This window comes from Gasterosteus aculeatus, chromosome X (genome assembly GCF_964276395.1).
Source record: "Gasterosteus aculeatus chromosome X, fGasAcu3.hap1.1, whole genome shotgun sequence".
Taxonomy (NCBI): domain Eukaryota; kingdom Metazoa; phylum Chordata; class Actinopteri; order Perciformes; family Gasterosteidae; genus Gasterosteus; species Gasterosteus aculeatus.
In genome coordinates this window covers 12,130,753-12,145,359 of record NC_135698.1, presented here as the reverse complement: position 1 = coordinate 12,145,359, position 14,607 = coordinate 12,130,753, and the positions used below count along the sequence as shown (strand labels likewise).

Below are 14,607 nucleotides of genomic sequence, written 5' to 3'. Positions count from 1 at the left end.
CGGATCTCTCATATTGGCTCTGACACCTCGGGAGGCATGAGTCTCTGACATTATCAAATCAGGGAGGCCAATGGCATCTTATCAGTCATAAAACATGGTGATGTACACGCAGCCAGTCACTTCAGGGGAGAAGAACATGGAAAAGATAACACAGTAATGTTCGGTCCCTCGGGCATGCAGCCATCGCTATGAAAATCTCCCCAGCTTGTTTTCCTGTCAAACGATAGTCCGAGGCCGTCAGGGATTCACGCAGACTCTATTGTAAAAATGTTCCCGCTCCGGTTGCCCCCCCCCGGTTTAGATAAGCTCAATATCATTACAACACAAAGGCAAAGCCCTCCTCATAATCCTCACAATACCTGAGGTGACGCATAAAAGAGGCGCAAACACACTTTATATGCACGGACGTGTGCGTATGGGTTTGTGCGCGCTAGTGTGAGTGAACAGGGCCGTGTTGGAGCCTGTGTGTTGTCTGACGCACGCCGTCTCTCTGCTGGACTCAGCTGTTTCCATTGTGTCAGAACGGGGAGTCAGCACATATTCCACGAGTCACGTGGTGCAGAGAAAGCACCAGAGAGAGGCGCGGGGAATAGACGACACTTTGATTTTATCGATTTGTTTCTCATTCACGCACTTTGGGCCGGCCCCTCTCAGTCGGTCAGTCAATTAACTCAATGTGGGTCGGGTCGGGTCAAGTTTCTTGAGTCTATTCTGTGTTTATGTGGCTGGTGTGAAAGAGAAACTCACCCATCAGGCGCAAACAAACAAGATGTAGTCGACTAAGAATGTCTCTGGTCGGGGAAATCCCAAACTTGTTCCAGGATTGGCAAAGTAATTGTTCACTGCGAGCACATTTTCCCCACAATCCCTCAATCAATGCTGCACAAAGATATAAGCAAGACAAGTGCATTCTGTGAAAAGTTTTATTCTTGAACCAGTGGCGGTTACAAGTGTACGACCAGTGGGCTCATTTTTTGTCTCTTCTCGGTCTCCTCTGAGATGGGGATTTTCTTTTTAACGACCCTCTCAGATTCCAAAAGTGGACACCGGTGGCCGGAAGCACATGGGAATGTCGTTTTAGGAGCGGCAGCCCATCTTCTCCCCTTTTTGGAGAGGAGGCCGAGTTTGAAATGATAAATCACAAATCTGCCTAAATCCTTTTTTCTTCTTTTCCGTCTTTTCTCTCTCCACAGCCATCACCCACTCATTTCCTCTGGCTTGGCAGAGAGCTTCCTATTGCTCTACCAAAGCCAAAATAAATGTTAACCTTTGGGCGGCTAACCGTGTTCACCCAGAGGGACGAACAGTAACTAGCACACAGACCTGGATCTTACTTTACCGAACAGCCGAACGAGAGAGAGAACCAGTCAACGTGTTCTTTCCTTCACTTGTCACAACTTCTATTGATTCTATCTAGAAAGCAACAATCACGAGGGGGTTACAGCAGTGCAATATCAGGATGACATTCATTCTTTATGTAATATCTCTTTACCGGCAATAAGTATGACAGCCAGCTGTCACATAAAACATGAAAGCTAACGTGGTGTTTAACTGCTACATACTATAACCTGTCGGTCATCGGATTTCTTTATGAAGAGGAGTAGGCTAAACTCCTTTTTTAACAGATTTCCATATGTTCTCAACACGATGTATTGTCTGTCTGACTGGGTCTCCAGAGGGCCCTTAGAGAGACACAAGTCGTATAGTTTTTCTAACACAAGCCATGATACCAGATCAAGTACCCTGGAAAAAAAATATAAAATCAGTGGATTTCGTGCAGGTCAACCATGAAGTCGCTTTTGTTCGTTGTAGTTGAAGCTCTCAGCTATAGTGGAGTTTACAGGGAAACATGATAATATGGTATAAACTTGTTTTTATAAGGGTTTGTAATCTGTCCAAGTGGGTTTCTGTGTGTGTGTGTATATGTGTGTTAGTGTAATAAAAGGTCAGAGTAGAGGTCGTTGGGGTTCTGGTGTCCTTTGACCCCTGTCTGACTGTCGATTGATGACATCCTAAATGTCTAAATATGAACCCATCGCCAAAGGGTTCCTATCACGTGAATGGCATACCCGCCATTCCACGATCATCTACCAATCTGTAACCATCCTCGTATTACTTATTCTGCAGATACCTGCAGGTATTAATCATGTACGGTATGTGACGTTCATTTTGTATAATGATTGTGATCCGAGTCTTGATATTGCTTACAGAGCTTCTGGCGCAGGCTGCATTAGTGTTGTTTGTATTAGCCTGATGTCACTTTGCACTCTGTTTATTTTCCTAAGTGTGTTCAGAGCTTGTGTTTCCTTTTGTGTGTTTGTTTGCCCCTGCAGTGTTGGTTACATCTTACCACGGTCACAAACTCACTACGTGAACACCACTGTGTTTTTCTGGGGATGGAGGTGGCTGACGTGCGCAGCGCTTATCGTATTAATCATGAACGCCTTCCTCTCTGATTTGTTTCTTTCTTTCTCCGTAGGGGTTCTGTCTCTCCCGGCCCATTTCAGTCCCTACACAGAGAACCAGCAGACGTCTGTGGACAGCAGGGAAGACGCCTATGCCCAGCTGGAGCTGAGGACGCTGGAACAGTCCCTGCTGGCCACCTGTGTGGGCAGCATCTCTGAACTCAGTGAGTACGCGTGGCGCGAGATGAATCTGTGGTCATGCATGTACCCAATGTGGCCTCTTTCTTTTTTTTTTTTCTTCTTTTTTTTTTAAATGTCATGTTTTAATCCGTTCAATTCCTCTGAGCTATATTAACAATCGTAAAGGAACAACGGTGAAGAACGTTCTTCTCGTTCCAGACATAATAAACTCATGTGTCATATTTATTTAGATACTTGACCATGTTCTGAACATCTCTCCAATAATAACACACCTTGTTATTCCCACACGCGAAGAGAGGAATACATTCCTCTCCCAGAAAGACAGTCATTCCAGACAGCCAAGCACCAGGCAACGATAATACAGGGAGCTTTATAAAAACAAAGATTCTTTGGCTTGTGATAAGCCTGAGCGTGTGCCTTTTTTATTGTGAAAGTCAACTGATGTTTGCTCTTCTAAAAATAAGCCGTGGAATAGTTTATCTACACGTGGAGCTCTGGAGAGCAAAGCGATAATGCCTCTGATTGATTTGTTTTTTTGTCCCGGTCTACTTTGCTACACGTCGTTGCTTGCAGAAAGCTGTTTCAAACCCAGTCAAGCTAGTCGACATGGGGAATATTTTCATTAAGGAACTCTGGATGCATTTTTCCTCAGATGTTTGAAATTTGAATCATTTATAATCACTCTTGTGTTTAATGGGGCAAATACCTTAAATTATCCATTTTTTTCATACATAAATGGGTCTACTGTAACATGGTTGGTGAACGGCATGCGGACGCACGTGCACGCATACTGCCATACTGTACTCTACTGTACAAGTGGTTTATTTAAACTGGAAGCTCTACTAGAGTTGGCAAATGATGGAAACCTGAAATCAGGCCATTAAAAAGTGAGCAAAAGACACAGGGAACGAGTGGAGAGAAGGTGGGAAAGGTAGGAATGAATATGTGCCGAAGGGGTCTTGTGTGGTGGGGAGAGGGTGGGGGGGGCGAGGGGTCAAGGGAGGTGATGGAAAGGTAGAGAGGTGAAGAATTAGGTTGTCAATGTGGGGGAAAGAGAGGATACGTTTCCCCCTCTGAATTAGCAAACACTCTCTCACTTTGTTCCTCCGGTACAAGGCCACGTTCATATGCAGCCGTCGTTAGTGAGGCATGAAGAAAGCACGCACACACACACTCTCTCAAAACACAGGCACACTCTTTCTCTCACTTGCTCAGTGGTCTCTTTGTGCCACATCTCTGGTGGTGTGAAGCTGGGCTGTTCTGGGCAGGGCTGGCATCCTTCAGACTCATTTGCGCCTACAAACACACACACAGGCATGTGTTCACCGATACCCATAAACACAACAAAAACCCAGAGGATTTGGCTCTCTGATCCAAGCCCAAGAGACCGGGCGGACACAGGAGCGTCTGTGCTAAGCTATTCGGCCCTGTTGGATCTGTAGACTGGACTCGGCCAGACGCAGGAACACGCGGCGCACGTAAACGTGATGGATAATGGATGTCAGGGCACTGGACATTTTTCGGCTTGACGTCCATAACGGTTAGAAATGTAGTGCAAGCAATGGACTGTGACATAATTTGTGTTCTTACAGTTACGGGAAACTAAGTACAAGTGGGGGAAATGTTAAAGATCAGAATTGGGCAAACCCGAATTGAAAGAACATTGTCCTAAAGCCTTTAAAGAAAATTCATGATCTCTGGATACAGAATGCAGATAAAGACTTGTTTCAACTGAATTAACACTAGTCAACATCTTCCAATTATGTTTTTTAAACATTTAAGTCTTATTTAGTCTATTTGTATTCAAAAGTACAGTATTCTTGTTACTTCCAGGCTTCCACAAAGGCTTCAATACAAGCTGTAATCTAAGAACGAAGGGTTTTATGTCCTTCTGACCCCTGGAGCTCAGCTTAGCCTCAGGGGCACAACATGGGCTGGAAAGCCTGGGAGAGGCTCTCCGTCTTGGGCAGGAATTCCTAGGAGACCTCCTGGAGGGGCCGCTGGTGGTGGTTAAAACAAAGGAGGCCCTTGAAGCGTGAAGTGAGGTCTGTTTTTGGGAAGGCCTCTTTAAAACTGCCCCGCCCCACTCGCCCCTCAAAGTACCCCAAACAGTTTTAATATCGCCATACATACACACTCACTCACACCGCTGGACACGCCAGCCTCGGCCCCCCCAGCCTCGGCCCCCCTGGCAGCCTCTCACTCACGGTAATCTGGTTAGAAATTACCCAGGAGTAATTACGTTAAACGAGCGTTACACAATCCCAAATTCAAGCTGGCCTCCTTCCCTCACACTCCCCCCTCCCCACCCCCATTCTTGTGACAACTGATATATTCTTTCTCCACCTCCTGCTATGACACCCAATGTTATCTACAACACCTTCTCATTTCAGTCCTACGCCCTCCTTTTTTTTCATTTTGTGCGTCAATTAATGTCTGATATTAGGCTGTACATCCACCAATCTGACTCCATACCAAGTGCACGCGGTTATCCTCATAGTTCACTGTGGGGGCCAATGGATCCTCCGATAAGCTGCATATGTATTCTCTTTATCTCGGCACTGCAGTGTTTCCACACAAGTGGTAGTAGCAGCATGTGACTTAGTCCCACCTATCCGGGCTGGCTGCAGCGATTTGAAATGCGTCAATACAGAAACGGTTGAACGGTTCATTAGAGCCTGTGGTAAACTGTCTGTGAGCCCATTAACTCCTCCAACGATCAAAGACCAACGTCTGTTTAGGCTGGCCTTCTGGCTGTGCTCGCTGATAATCACAGCGCTAATGGCGAATACCACCAGAGACCTGGAGCGAGAGTAATTACAGTAAAAAGGGGGTTGAATGTAAGTGGTTTAGGAAGAGGGGAAATCCAGTCGGATTAGGAGCCCACAGGGTTTATACTGAGCTCTGCTATCTATGGTTTTAGTATTATTCGTGCGCCGTTGGGCCCACGTGTTCTTTGATACTGTGTTAAGAATGGAAAAAAAAATTAACTATCGTTACCACAAATATCTATAAAACCAACTTTGTCATTCTCCTTCATTCCAGGTGACTTGGTGTCGCGTGCAATGCACCACATGCAGCGCCTGAGCTCAGTGCGCCCGGGCTCGAGTCCAGCACGCCACGCCCGTCCCCAACAGCCCGTGTCCTGGTCGCCGGACGCCCTCCACACCCTTTACTACTTCCTGCGCTGCCCACAAATGGAGTCTATGGAGAATCCCAACTTGGATCCCCCACGCATGGCACTCAGCAAGGAGAGGTGGGAGTGCAGCACATGCGCGGCACGGCCTAATCTTGGGCAGTTCTTTTTCTATCTCCATTTTCCCTTCGGAATTAGACCCTTCGGAAAATAGTTTCTTTAGTATTCTAGATTTAACTTCCATGCATTTTATTATTTGATTTCCTGGTCGAATCTGAAAATAGACAAGCCCAGTTTTTCCTCTTTTGGGTCGACAGAATGCGATTACTGGTCTCATACAAACTAATGCACATACACAAACTCAAATACACAAACATCCATCCTCAAGAATTAACATAGAAGCTCTAATCACAGCTTTTTGCCAGACCCCCTTTCTTTTGTAGCCATTGATGATTCCATTGCCCTTTGCTCATTGAAGTGTTGGTAAATTGCAGGTGAGCCAGAGACTCCAGGTGTTAATGTTAGTCTGATAAAAGGGCTCATTGCACCTCTAGAATGTAAATTAGGCTGAAGACTGGTCATTTAAGGGATTTGCAAGAGGTGCTAATGGTCTGTAATTCGGTTAGGGTCTCCTCAGATCTCAGACTTTAGAAAACAACTGTGATCATTCTTGTTTTTCCACATTTTACCCAAATGTTTTGGTATCTGATTTTTCTTTTTCTATAACTTTATTGGCTGATTCTTAGCCTAAAATACTTCTCAGAAATATATTTTTCATGTTATTGGGTCCCCAGAAAGCAAGGAGTAACACTCAACACTCTTTTTTCTAAGGTACTGACCTATACAATATTTTTCTAAATAACAACACATTAGTACTAGTAAGACAAAAGTACTCTAGGCCTTAGTCTTACAGAAAAAAACACATGCACGTCTGTGCTTTCAGAGTAAAAATGTCAGATGAACGTGCTCTTCTGTGTAAAGGTCACGGATGTAAGGACACCGATCTAAACGTCTGTTTAAGCCTGTGTTTCAGGTTGCAAATTTCTTTTTTTTTTAAAGTGTGTTATGTGATTGCTGGGTTATGATGGGGCCATTTGTGAGATCACCATACATAGGTACAGGTTATTGTGATGGAACCAGTCAAATATCTCTAGTGAAACCCCTCTCGCATACACACACCCGTGTATGCACTTGGAGCCAGCTGGCTCCTATACTTTTAATAACGAACAGACACAGCGTGAGTGAGTAAGGTGGACTGCATCAAAGAAAATAACAGCAAATATACGCCTCTGTTTTCACTATCCCGGCTTTCTCTTGATGTTTTTAACGGTGGGCTTCTATCAGCCTGGGTTATGAGTGCAAGACAACATGATTTAGCATCGTGTTTTCTTATGGAACATCTGTGACTTTGTAGACATCCACTGAGTAGCGCGTGTGTGTGTGTGTGTGTGTGTGTGTGTGTTTGACCGTCTCAGGTGGTAGAGCGCCGCAGTGCAAACCTGCTAGTGATTACTTTGCGGGTGCTCGGTAATGACACAGACTGCTCTCCCACTGTGGGCCTCGCAATCTCTCTGGCTCAGCCTTCTATTGAAAGCTTTACAAAATCGTTGGGGGGGGGGAACTCAAAACCACCAAATCTGTGTGGGCCACATCATCAAACATTATAGGGAGTCTAGTGAGCGCCCCATTGCAGAACCCTTGAGACTACGCAAGGCGCCCGTTTGCTTATCATCCGTTAACCCTGGTGCTTAGCTGTGGGTGTTACAGATTATAATCAGGTCTTGGAAACACGAGTGTCTACTTAGTCCTGCACAGAAGCTACAGGGGAAAAAAAGACTTTTATTAGTGATGAAAAGTGGTCGAGCGATCTACTTAATGCTAGAATCCCTGGTCTCGCCACCCAAAACAATCACTCCCACAATCTGTTGAACAGACCTCCCCAGCTTGTCCGCATCCTTCAGCAGATGCAGCTGAGCGCTAATGGATGGATGTGTTACTGTGATAAGGAGTAGCCAGTGGAGCTTACAACCAGGGACACGTCGGAAAACGTCACGCCCCCCACCCCCTTCATGGGGCCTTTACGGGCGTAATCCGGCCCGAGATCAGTGGTTAACCTTCACCCTCTGCACCGCATGAGGGGGTCTGCTTTGCGTTTCTTCAACGTGAACTCGATCCCAGCGGCTTCGGGACACGGGACACGCTTTGGACACATGCGGCCACCTGGTGAGAAAAGCCTTTGCATCTAATGTTATGACCTGCCAGGTGACTGGGGGAACGGCGCCATGAATCAGAGCGAGCGTTTTATATGTCATCATACGTGGGAGAGTTTGTGTGCGTTTGTGTCTACGCTCCGCTGTACTCAGAGAGAGTGTGTGTGTGTGTGTGTGTGTGTGTGTGTTTATATCAGCCAGAAGAGCTATCCGGTTCCAGAGTTAACAGGAGGCTTAGCTTTGATGTTGCACCGACTCTCAAAGTTTTTGTTTCAGGCTGAGGGGCATAACCCTGAGACAAGGGTCAGATGGGAGGCACATGAGGGGGGGTGGGGGGTTCAGAGAGAGGAGGAAGGGTTTTAAGGAAAGAAGGATGGATAACCACTTTTGTGTGCATCCTCTACTACACGCGCCGCGTCTCGCACACTTTAGAGGCTTAATTGATTCAAAAAGTGTAGCTGAAAACATTCCAGGAAGCACTTTTTGGTTATCATGCAGAGAATGGAATTCTTTTTGGAACGGAATTATTTTTTACTCACTAAAATGCGAGCTGCGAAAGGCCGATTGATGAAGTGAAGGGCAGGGAAAATTTCTAATGGATCAATAAGCGCTGTAAGTGTTAGAAGCTTGATGCGGTTGATTTGGAGCTGCCTTTGTTTGGGATTAGTGTGCATGCGGCGTGACACGAGCATGCAGTCGTATAGCTGGGTGGATGCCATGTGGCAGCCAGGAAGACGCGAGCACAAATGCACACACAAACACTCGGTCCAATTTATGGCGACACGTTAAGGGTAGTATAACATTGATTTACACCTCCAGCCACCGCTCCTCCTTCCCCCCCAGAAACAGGACTTTCTTATCACTCTACACACGTCTCCAAAGTGACAACCAACCCCCCCCCCCCCCCACCCCTCTTCATTATGACATACCACACTTGCCTGCCAGCCGTTTCCCACTCAAACCCTCCTTAGATGCACCTATCAGACCCATTTAGCGTCCCCCATCCTACTCCTCCCCCATCCCGTAAGTCCCTTGTCTGCTTGTTGGCTGTCACGCCTAAATGAAGGCAAGGTCCTTCGTCCTGACTGATAAAGCTCTGACAAAACATCTGACAGAATAGCTAGAAGATAAAATAGAGGAAACTGGTGACTGGCTCCAATGTCTGAAAAAGGTCCTATAATTAGATTATAGTTTTTTTAAAGGCCTTAAATTATAATGGAATCCTTTCTAAAACTAAGACTTTTTTTAGTAATATGTCAAATCTAGTTGCATTTGTCGTCATCTTTTTTTAAAAACAACTGTTGCTGTCCAGTAATGAAAAGCTTAAATTGGCTATGTTAAGGAAGAGTTGTTTGGTTGTTACCTTGAAGGAGTGCTGTTGAACAGAAGGAGCTAATCTGTGTAAAAACCACAGGGAGCTGCTTGAGGTAAAGACAGTGAGGAGAGTAAATGGCACTGCAGGGGCCCCAATGCTCATTAACAATACCTATAGCAGGCGCGATGGGACTGTGTGCCGGTGTACCGTTCATTCTGCCTCATCTGTATTCATCATATGCATTGGAACGAAGGTATCGCTGAGAGTAACACAGCACAGAGAAAGGCTGCTCAATATCTCATGATGTTCAAACACTCATTAACACAGTCTGACTGAGACTTTGTAGGATCAAAACTGTCTGAGAGAGAAAAGGCACACGAAAGACTAAATCAATTTGGTTCTGGCGTTGCAGGTAGCCGTACCGCCAGTGATTTCTAAAAGGCTTATGACGATCGGTTGAAAAATGAGGATGATCAAGGAAGAAGGAAAGGGAGGCCAAATTACATTTAGGTTGCCATATTCACAAATACCACAGCATTCCTTTTATGTTCTGCTCTCTTTTACCTCTCGACTGAGACCGCACTGCTGCTCGGCAAATAAAGGGATTTTGAATTGTTTCTTAAGAAACGGGTCCAACCTGTCTGTCATTTCTATTTTAAGCCTTTCCTTGTCTCTTTGGTTTCACTTGGTTCTCTTTCTAGAAATCATCTACGGGGCTGAACCTACTCATCCTCCCTAGGTAGCTTATTCCGCTACACCCGGTTTAAAAATAGGCTAATTATTCAGAAGCCACTGCAGCGTTCTGTTTATAATACCGAGGCAGAAATAAAGTCACAGTTCTGTTAACAAACTCTCACCACATCTCACAGACAAGGAGAGCAGCTGTTTAACTTCATCACCTGGCAATCAGCACTCTCTCTGTACATACATATATATCTGCCTAACGTGTGATTTCTGTGCACGTCTGATGACAGATGTGTGTGTGAGGTGCTCTGTAGAGTGTCTGAGTGTATTGTGTTTTGAATGTGACTCACTGTGTACTGGTCAGGGCACGGCAAAGTTCTACCAGTAACATCGAAGTCATCTGGTCATAGACAGTTTATGACTTCCTCCTTAACATGACCTCATGAGAAGATTCCACACAGGCGTTCCCGTGTACTCTTCGTACATTATACTTTAATAGTTTTGTCTACCGAGCGTGTCGACGCACAGAGGTGGAATAATTTCAACTTTCTTTCTACAGGCCGTTCCTGTTGCTGCCGCCTCTGATGGAGTGGATGAGAGTGGCTATAGTTCATGCCGAGCATCGCAAGAGCCTTTTGCTGGATAGCGATGATGTGAGACAAACTGCCAGGCTACTCCTTCCAGGACTGGACTGTGAACCGAGACAGCTGAAGTAAATGAGAACACGCACATGAACTCACAGGGGGCTGTAAACAGTGTGTAATAAAGATTCGTCACGCTTACTGTAATGTGGCACAAGCGCCTTTATCATCAGATACAAATGCACAATGAGCCACATAGTTGAGACAAACTCGTCTGGTCTGTTTAATCTGTATTAGAGCTTCTTCTCGGATTTCGCAAATGACCCCTTACAAATCTTATTATTTCTTCTTATCTGTCTCCATCAGGCCTGAATGTTGCTTCAGCTCCTTTAAGCGTCTGGACTCCAAAGCTGCCGCAGACAAGTTCCACCTCGACTTGGGTTTCCGGATGCTCAACTGCGGACGCACAGATCTAATTGGCCAAGCTATTGCTTTTCTGGGCACCGATGGGGTCAACAGCATGGACGACCAGGTACTGAACACCGGACTCATTGTTTATAGCAGCATAACGGTGTTTTTATGTACCGGATAATAGTTGTAACGTTATGTACTCGTATTTATAGTTACTTTTTAGGTTTAATGTATTTGTTTTGCTCCTTTTTCATGTTTTCCTTTGGCCCTCCCTGCTGTCCATCACGCAGGGCATGACTCCGCTGATGTACGCCTGCGCAGCCGGAGACGAGGCCTTGGTCCAAATGTTGATCGACGCCGGCGCCAACCTTGATGTTGCGGTAAACACGCTTTAACAAATGTGCACGTTGAGTAAATGTCTGCTGCGAGTGAACGATGTTGAAAACGGACCAATGTGCCGCCAGGTTCCTCCGTGCTCCCCAAAGCACCCGTCCGTGCACCCCGACAGTCGCCACTGGGCCGCCCTCACCTTCGCCGTGCTGCATGGACACATCTCCGTAGTGCAGGTTGGAAAGCGCGCACACACGTGTAGTCGCCCGCATGTTGCAAACAGTGCACGACATAACAGATGTGTGTCGTGTGTGTGTCCAGCTCCTGTTGGATGCAGGGGCCAACGTTGAGGGGGCCGCTGTACGCAACGGGCAGGAGAGCACGGCAGACACCCCGCTGCAGCTCGCTTCAGCAGCAGGTGGGAAAACACATGCACGTACGCATAAAAAGAACAAAACATGCAGTACAACAAAAGGCAGCGCAGAGTATTGTCAAATGGTCTGTAAATGACTACTTACTAAATAATCTGGGCCAAAACGTCTGTAGAAGAGAGAGACGCAGGAATGAGCCAATGCTGTAATTTTCTCACAATCCACTAATAACTTTCTTAAACTTCTTTTTTAAAACGATTCTCAGTCACCAATTCAGCAGTGTGCTAGTTTTTCAAAAGCCCCCTCCGCCACCCCCCCCTCAAAAAGAAGCGCAGGATTAAGTTGTGAATGGCGCATGGGCTGCAGGAACAATGAAGTGAGAAAGTAAATGAGTGCCGCCTGTGGTTGTTTAGAAATTCTCTGGGCAGCATTCCTCTGTGGGATCGTTTAAAAGCCACACATAGCTGTAGTAAAACACATGTGCTCTACACAGCAGTAATGACAGCGGGCAAATAGTGCCCAATAGGAATGAGTTTGTGAGTTTGAAAGTGCCAAATAAAGGATTATAAAATGCAATTCTTTCGTGGGGCAAACAGCAAGTGCAATAAATTAGTCCGAAAAACATAAAAACAATATTATTTGTGGTTGGTGCCGGTCAAAGAATTTCCATTTATTAAATGTGTATGTAATTAAGTTGCCTTCAACTAAATTAAATTTGCCTTCCAGGGAACTATGAAATGGTTAGTTTGCTCCTGGCGCGAGGTGCCGACCCCTTATCCAGGACTCACGATGGAAACGCCCTCACGTCGTCCCTCTATGAAGACATGAACTGCTTCAGTCATGCCGCCGCACATGGACACAGGTATGTCACTCAGTCTGACCTGAAATGCCGTCAACAGGTGGAAGGCTGACAAACGGCGGGCTCTTGCCCTTCTAACTCATGTGAACCGAAGTAACACGGAAAAGCTTTTTAACTCATTCATCACGGAGTCATGCTTGACCCTGAAGTCTGCATTCGTGCTACCTGGAGAGATTCGTCCCTCTTTTTTTTATCTTGTGGTGGAATTGCAGACCTTGATAGTCTCAGATCAGAGGAAATGGGAATTCAGTGCCTCCCATTCAGAGTCCATCTGTCTCTGAACACCAACTGGAGGCGTAAACCCCTCCACCTGTTCACTGTGTGTGTACGTGTGAACACAATGTAGACTCAACACTTCACATTCCATGCTGAGAGTGACAGATTATGTAATCAGAGAGGCGGGCACAGGGTCACAGAAATGGATGGATGTATGACGTATATTAATGTTTTCCTGCTTGCTTTCTGTCCTCTTTCTTCCCCACTTCTTCCTCCCGTCCCGTGTTGTCAGAAACGTGCTGAGAAAGCTGCTGACTCAGCCCCAGCAAGTCAAAGAGGACGTCCTGTCTCTGGAGGAAATCTTAGCCGAGGGGGTCGAGGGCGAGGAGGCCGGTATCTGCCCTTTCCTGCCCCCCTCCCCTCTGCCCACCCCTTCCTCTGGCCACGGGAACCTACCAGAGGTGGGCATAGCAAGGCTGTGCAAGGCCAGGATGAAGGCGCTGCAGGAGGCCAGCTACTACAGCGCGGAGCACGGCTACCTGGATGTCACCATGGAGCTACGAGCCATGGGTACCGATCAGAAAAGGACTTTCGCACTATTCGCATTTTGACGTCCTTTGAATCCAAACTAAAATTCTTTTATTATATCTTCACATAGGTGTACCATGGAAGCTACACGTGTGGCTGGAATCTCTGCGTTGTGCCCAGTATCAGTCCAGGGCAGGAGTCACCCTCTCGCTCCTCAGAGAGTTCACCACGATCAAAGAAGAGGACTACTGCGAGGAGCTGGTCACCACAGGGCTGCCCCTGATGTTCAGCATCCTACGTACCACCAAGGTACCGTCTGCTTGTCTGCATGATATCAGGGAGATACTTTATTGGGGTGTGTAATATAACCCCCTTCTCCATGACTTTCCCTCTGTTCTCCAGAATGATGCCATTCTACAACAGTTGGCGATTATTTTTAGCCACTGTTTTGGTCCCGCCCCGCTTCCAGGCATCCGTGGGATGAAGGCAACTCTTTCAGCACAGTTGGGTAAGACTGCTTTGTTTAATGAAAGTGTATATGAACACATAGCGGTGTCCAAAAAAAAGATCTTTGTGTCAACATGTTTAGATCCCTTACTTTCATTAATTAATCTGATCGATTCTTTTTTTGATTAAATGTCACAAAACATTAAAAATCCATCACAGTATCCTAAAATGTAGTCGGTTAACTACCAGATAAGATGAAAACAGGCAGCAAATTCTCAAGAGTAGCTGGAATGAAATAATGTTTGGCATTTTTGTTTGAACATGGGCTTAATCCAACAGCTGCAGATTAATTTTCCAATAATTAACTACTCATAACTAATAGTTCCAGCTCCAGATTGTTTTATTACATTATACCGCGGAGATTGCGTTATGCAAATACCCGTCACCAAGGCTCCAGATAGAATAATTGACCAAAACAATGTGAAAATCTCTGTACGTGCTCAGCATCTTAATGGATCTATTTACTATTTACTGCCGACTGGGTGAGTGGGGAGCGCGGTCGTCCTCCAATCAGAGGGTTGTCTGTTCGATCCCAGGCCCGGCTAACCCGCATGCCGTTGTGTTCTTGGGCAAGACACTTAACCCAACATTGCTCCTGTAGCTGCGACTACAGTGTGTGAATGGTAGTTACTGATGGCAGGTGTCACTGTGTATGGTTCTCCTGTCATCAGTGTATGAATGGGTGAATGATGTCTTGTAGTGTTAAAGCGCTTTGAGTGGTCAGAAGACTAGAAAAGCGCTATACGAGTACAGGCCATTTACCATTACTAGTGCGCAGTTTTAAACTGATGAGTTGGCACCATAATGCTCTGCACTCTCAATATCTAAGACCTCAGAGTGAGTTTTCTGTAAA

The 14,607-nt window shown here is 46.0% G+C and overlaps 1 protein-coding gene across 2 annotated transcripts in view; it reads left to right on the top strand.

Annotated features, from left to right (window-relative positions):
* The window catches only part of LOC120808957 (ankyrin repeat and BTB/POZ domain-containing protein 2), a 39,610-nt gene that overhangs the window by 20,447 nt on the left and 4,556 nt on the right, over positions 1–14,607 (top strand). For both annotated transcript variants that reach the window (XM_078082760.1, XM_040162340.2), the window contains 11 exons: positions 2,480–2,629; positions 5,652–5,862; positions 10,511–10,663; positions 10,899–11,064; positions 11,234–11,323; positions 11,408–11,509; positions 11,595–11,691; positions 12,371–12,506; positions 13,012–13,289; positions 13,378–13,556; positions 13,650–13,755. In XM_078082760.1, coding sequence (XP_077938886.1) covers positions 2,480–2,629; positions 5,652–5,862; positions 10,511–10,663; positions 10,899–11,064; positions 11,234–11,323; positions 11,408–11,509; positions 11,595–11,691; positions 12,371–12,506; positions 13,012–13,289; positions 13,378–13,556; positions 13,650–13,755 — 1,668 coding nt within the window. The remainder of the gene's footprint in view (positions 1–2,479; positions 2,630–5,651; positions 5,863–10,510; positions 10,664–10,898; positions 11,065–11,233; positions 11,324–11,407; positions 11,510–11,594; positions 11,692–12,370; positions 12,507–13,011; positions 13,290–13,377; positions 13,557–13,649; positions 13,756–14,607) is intronic.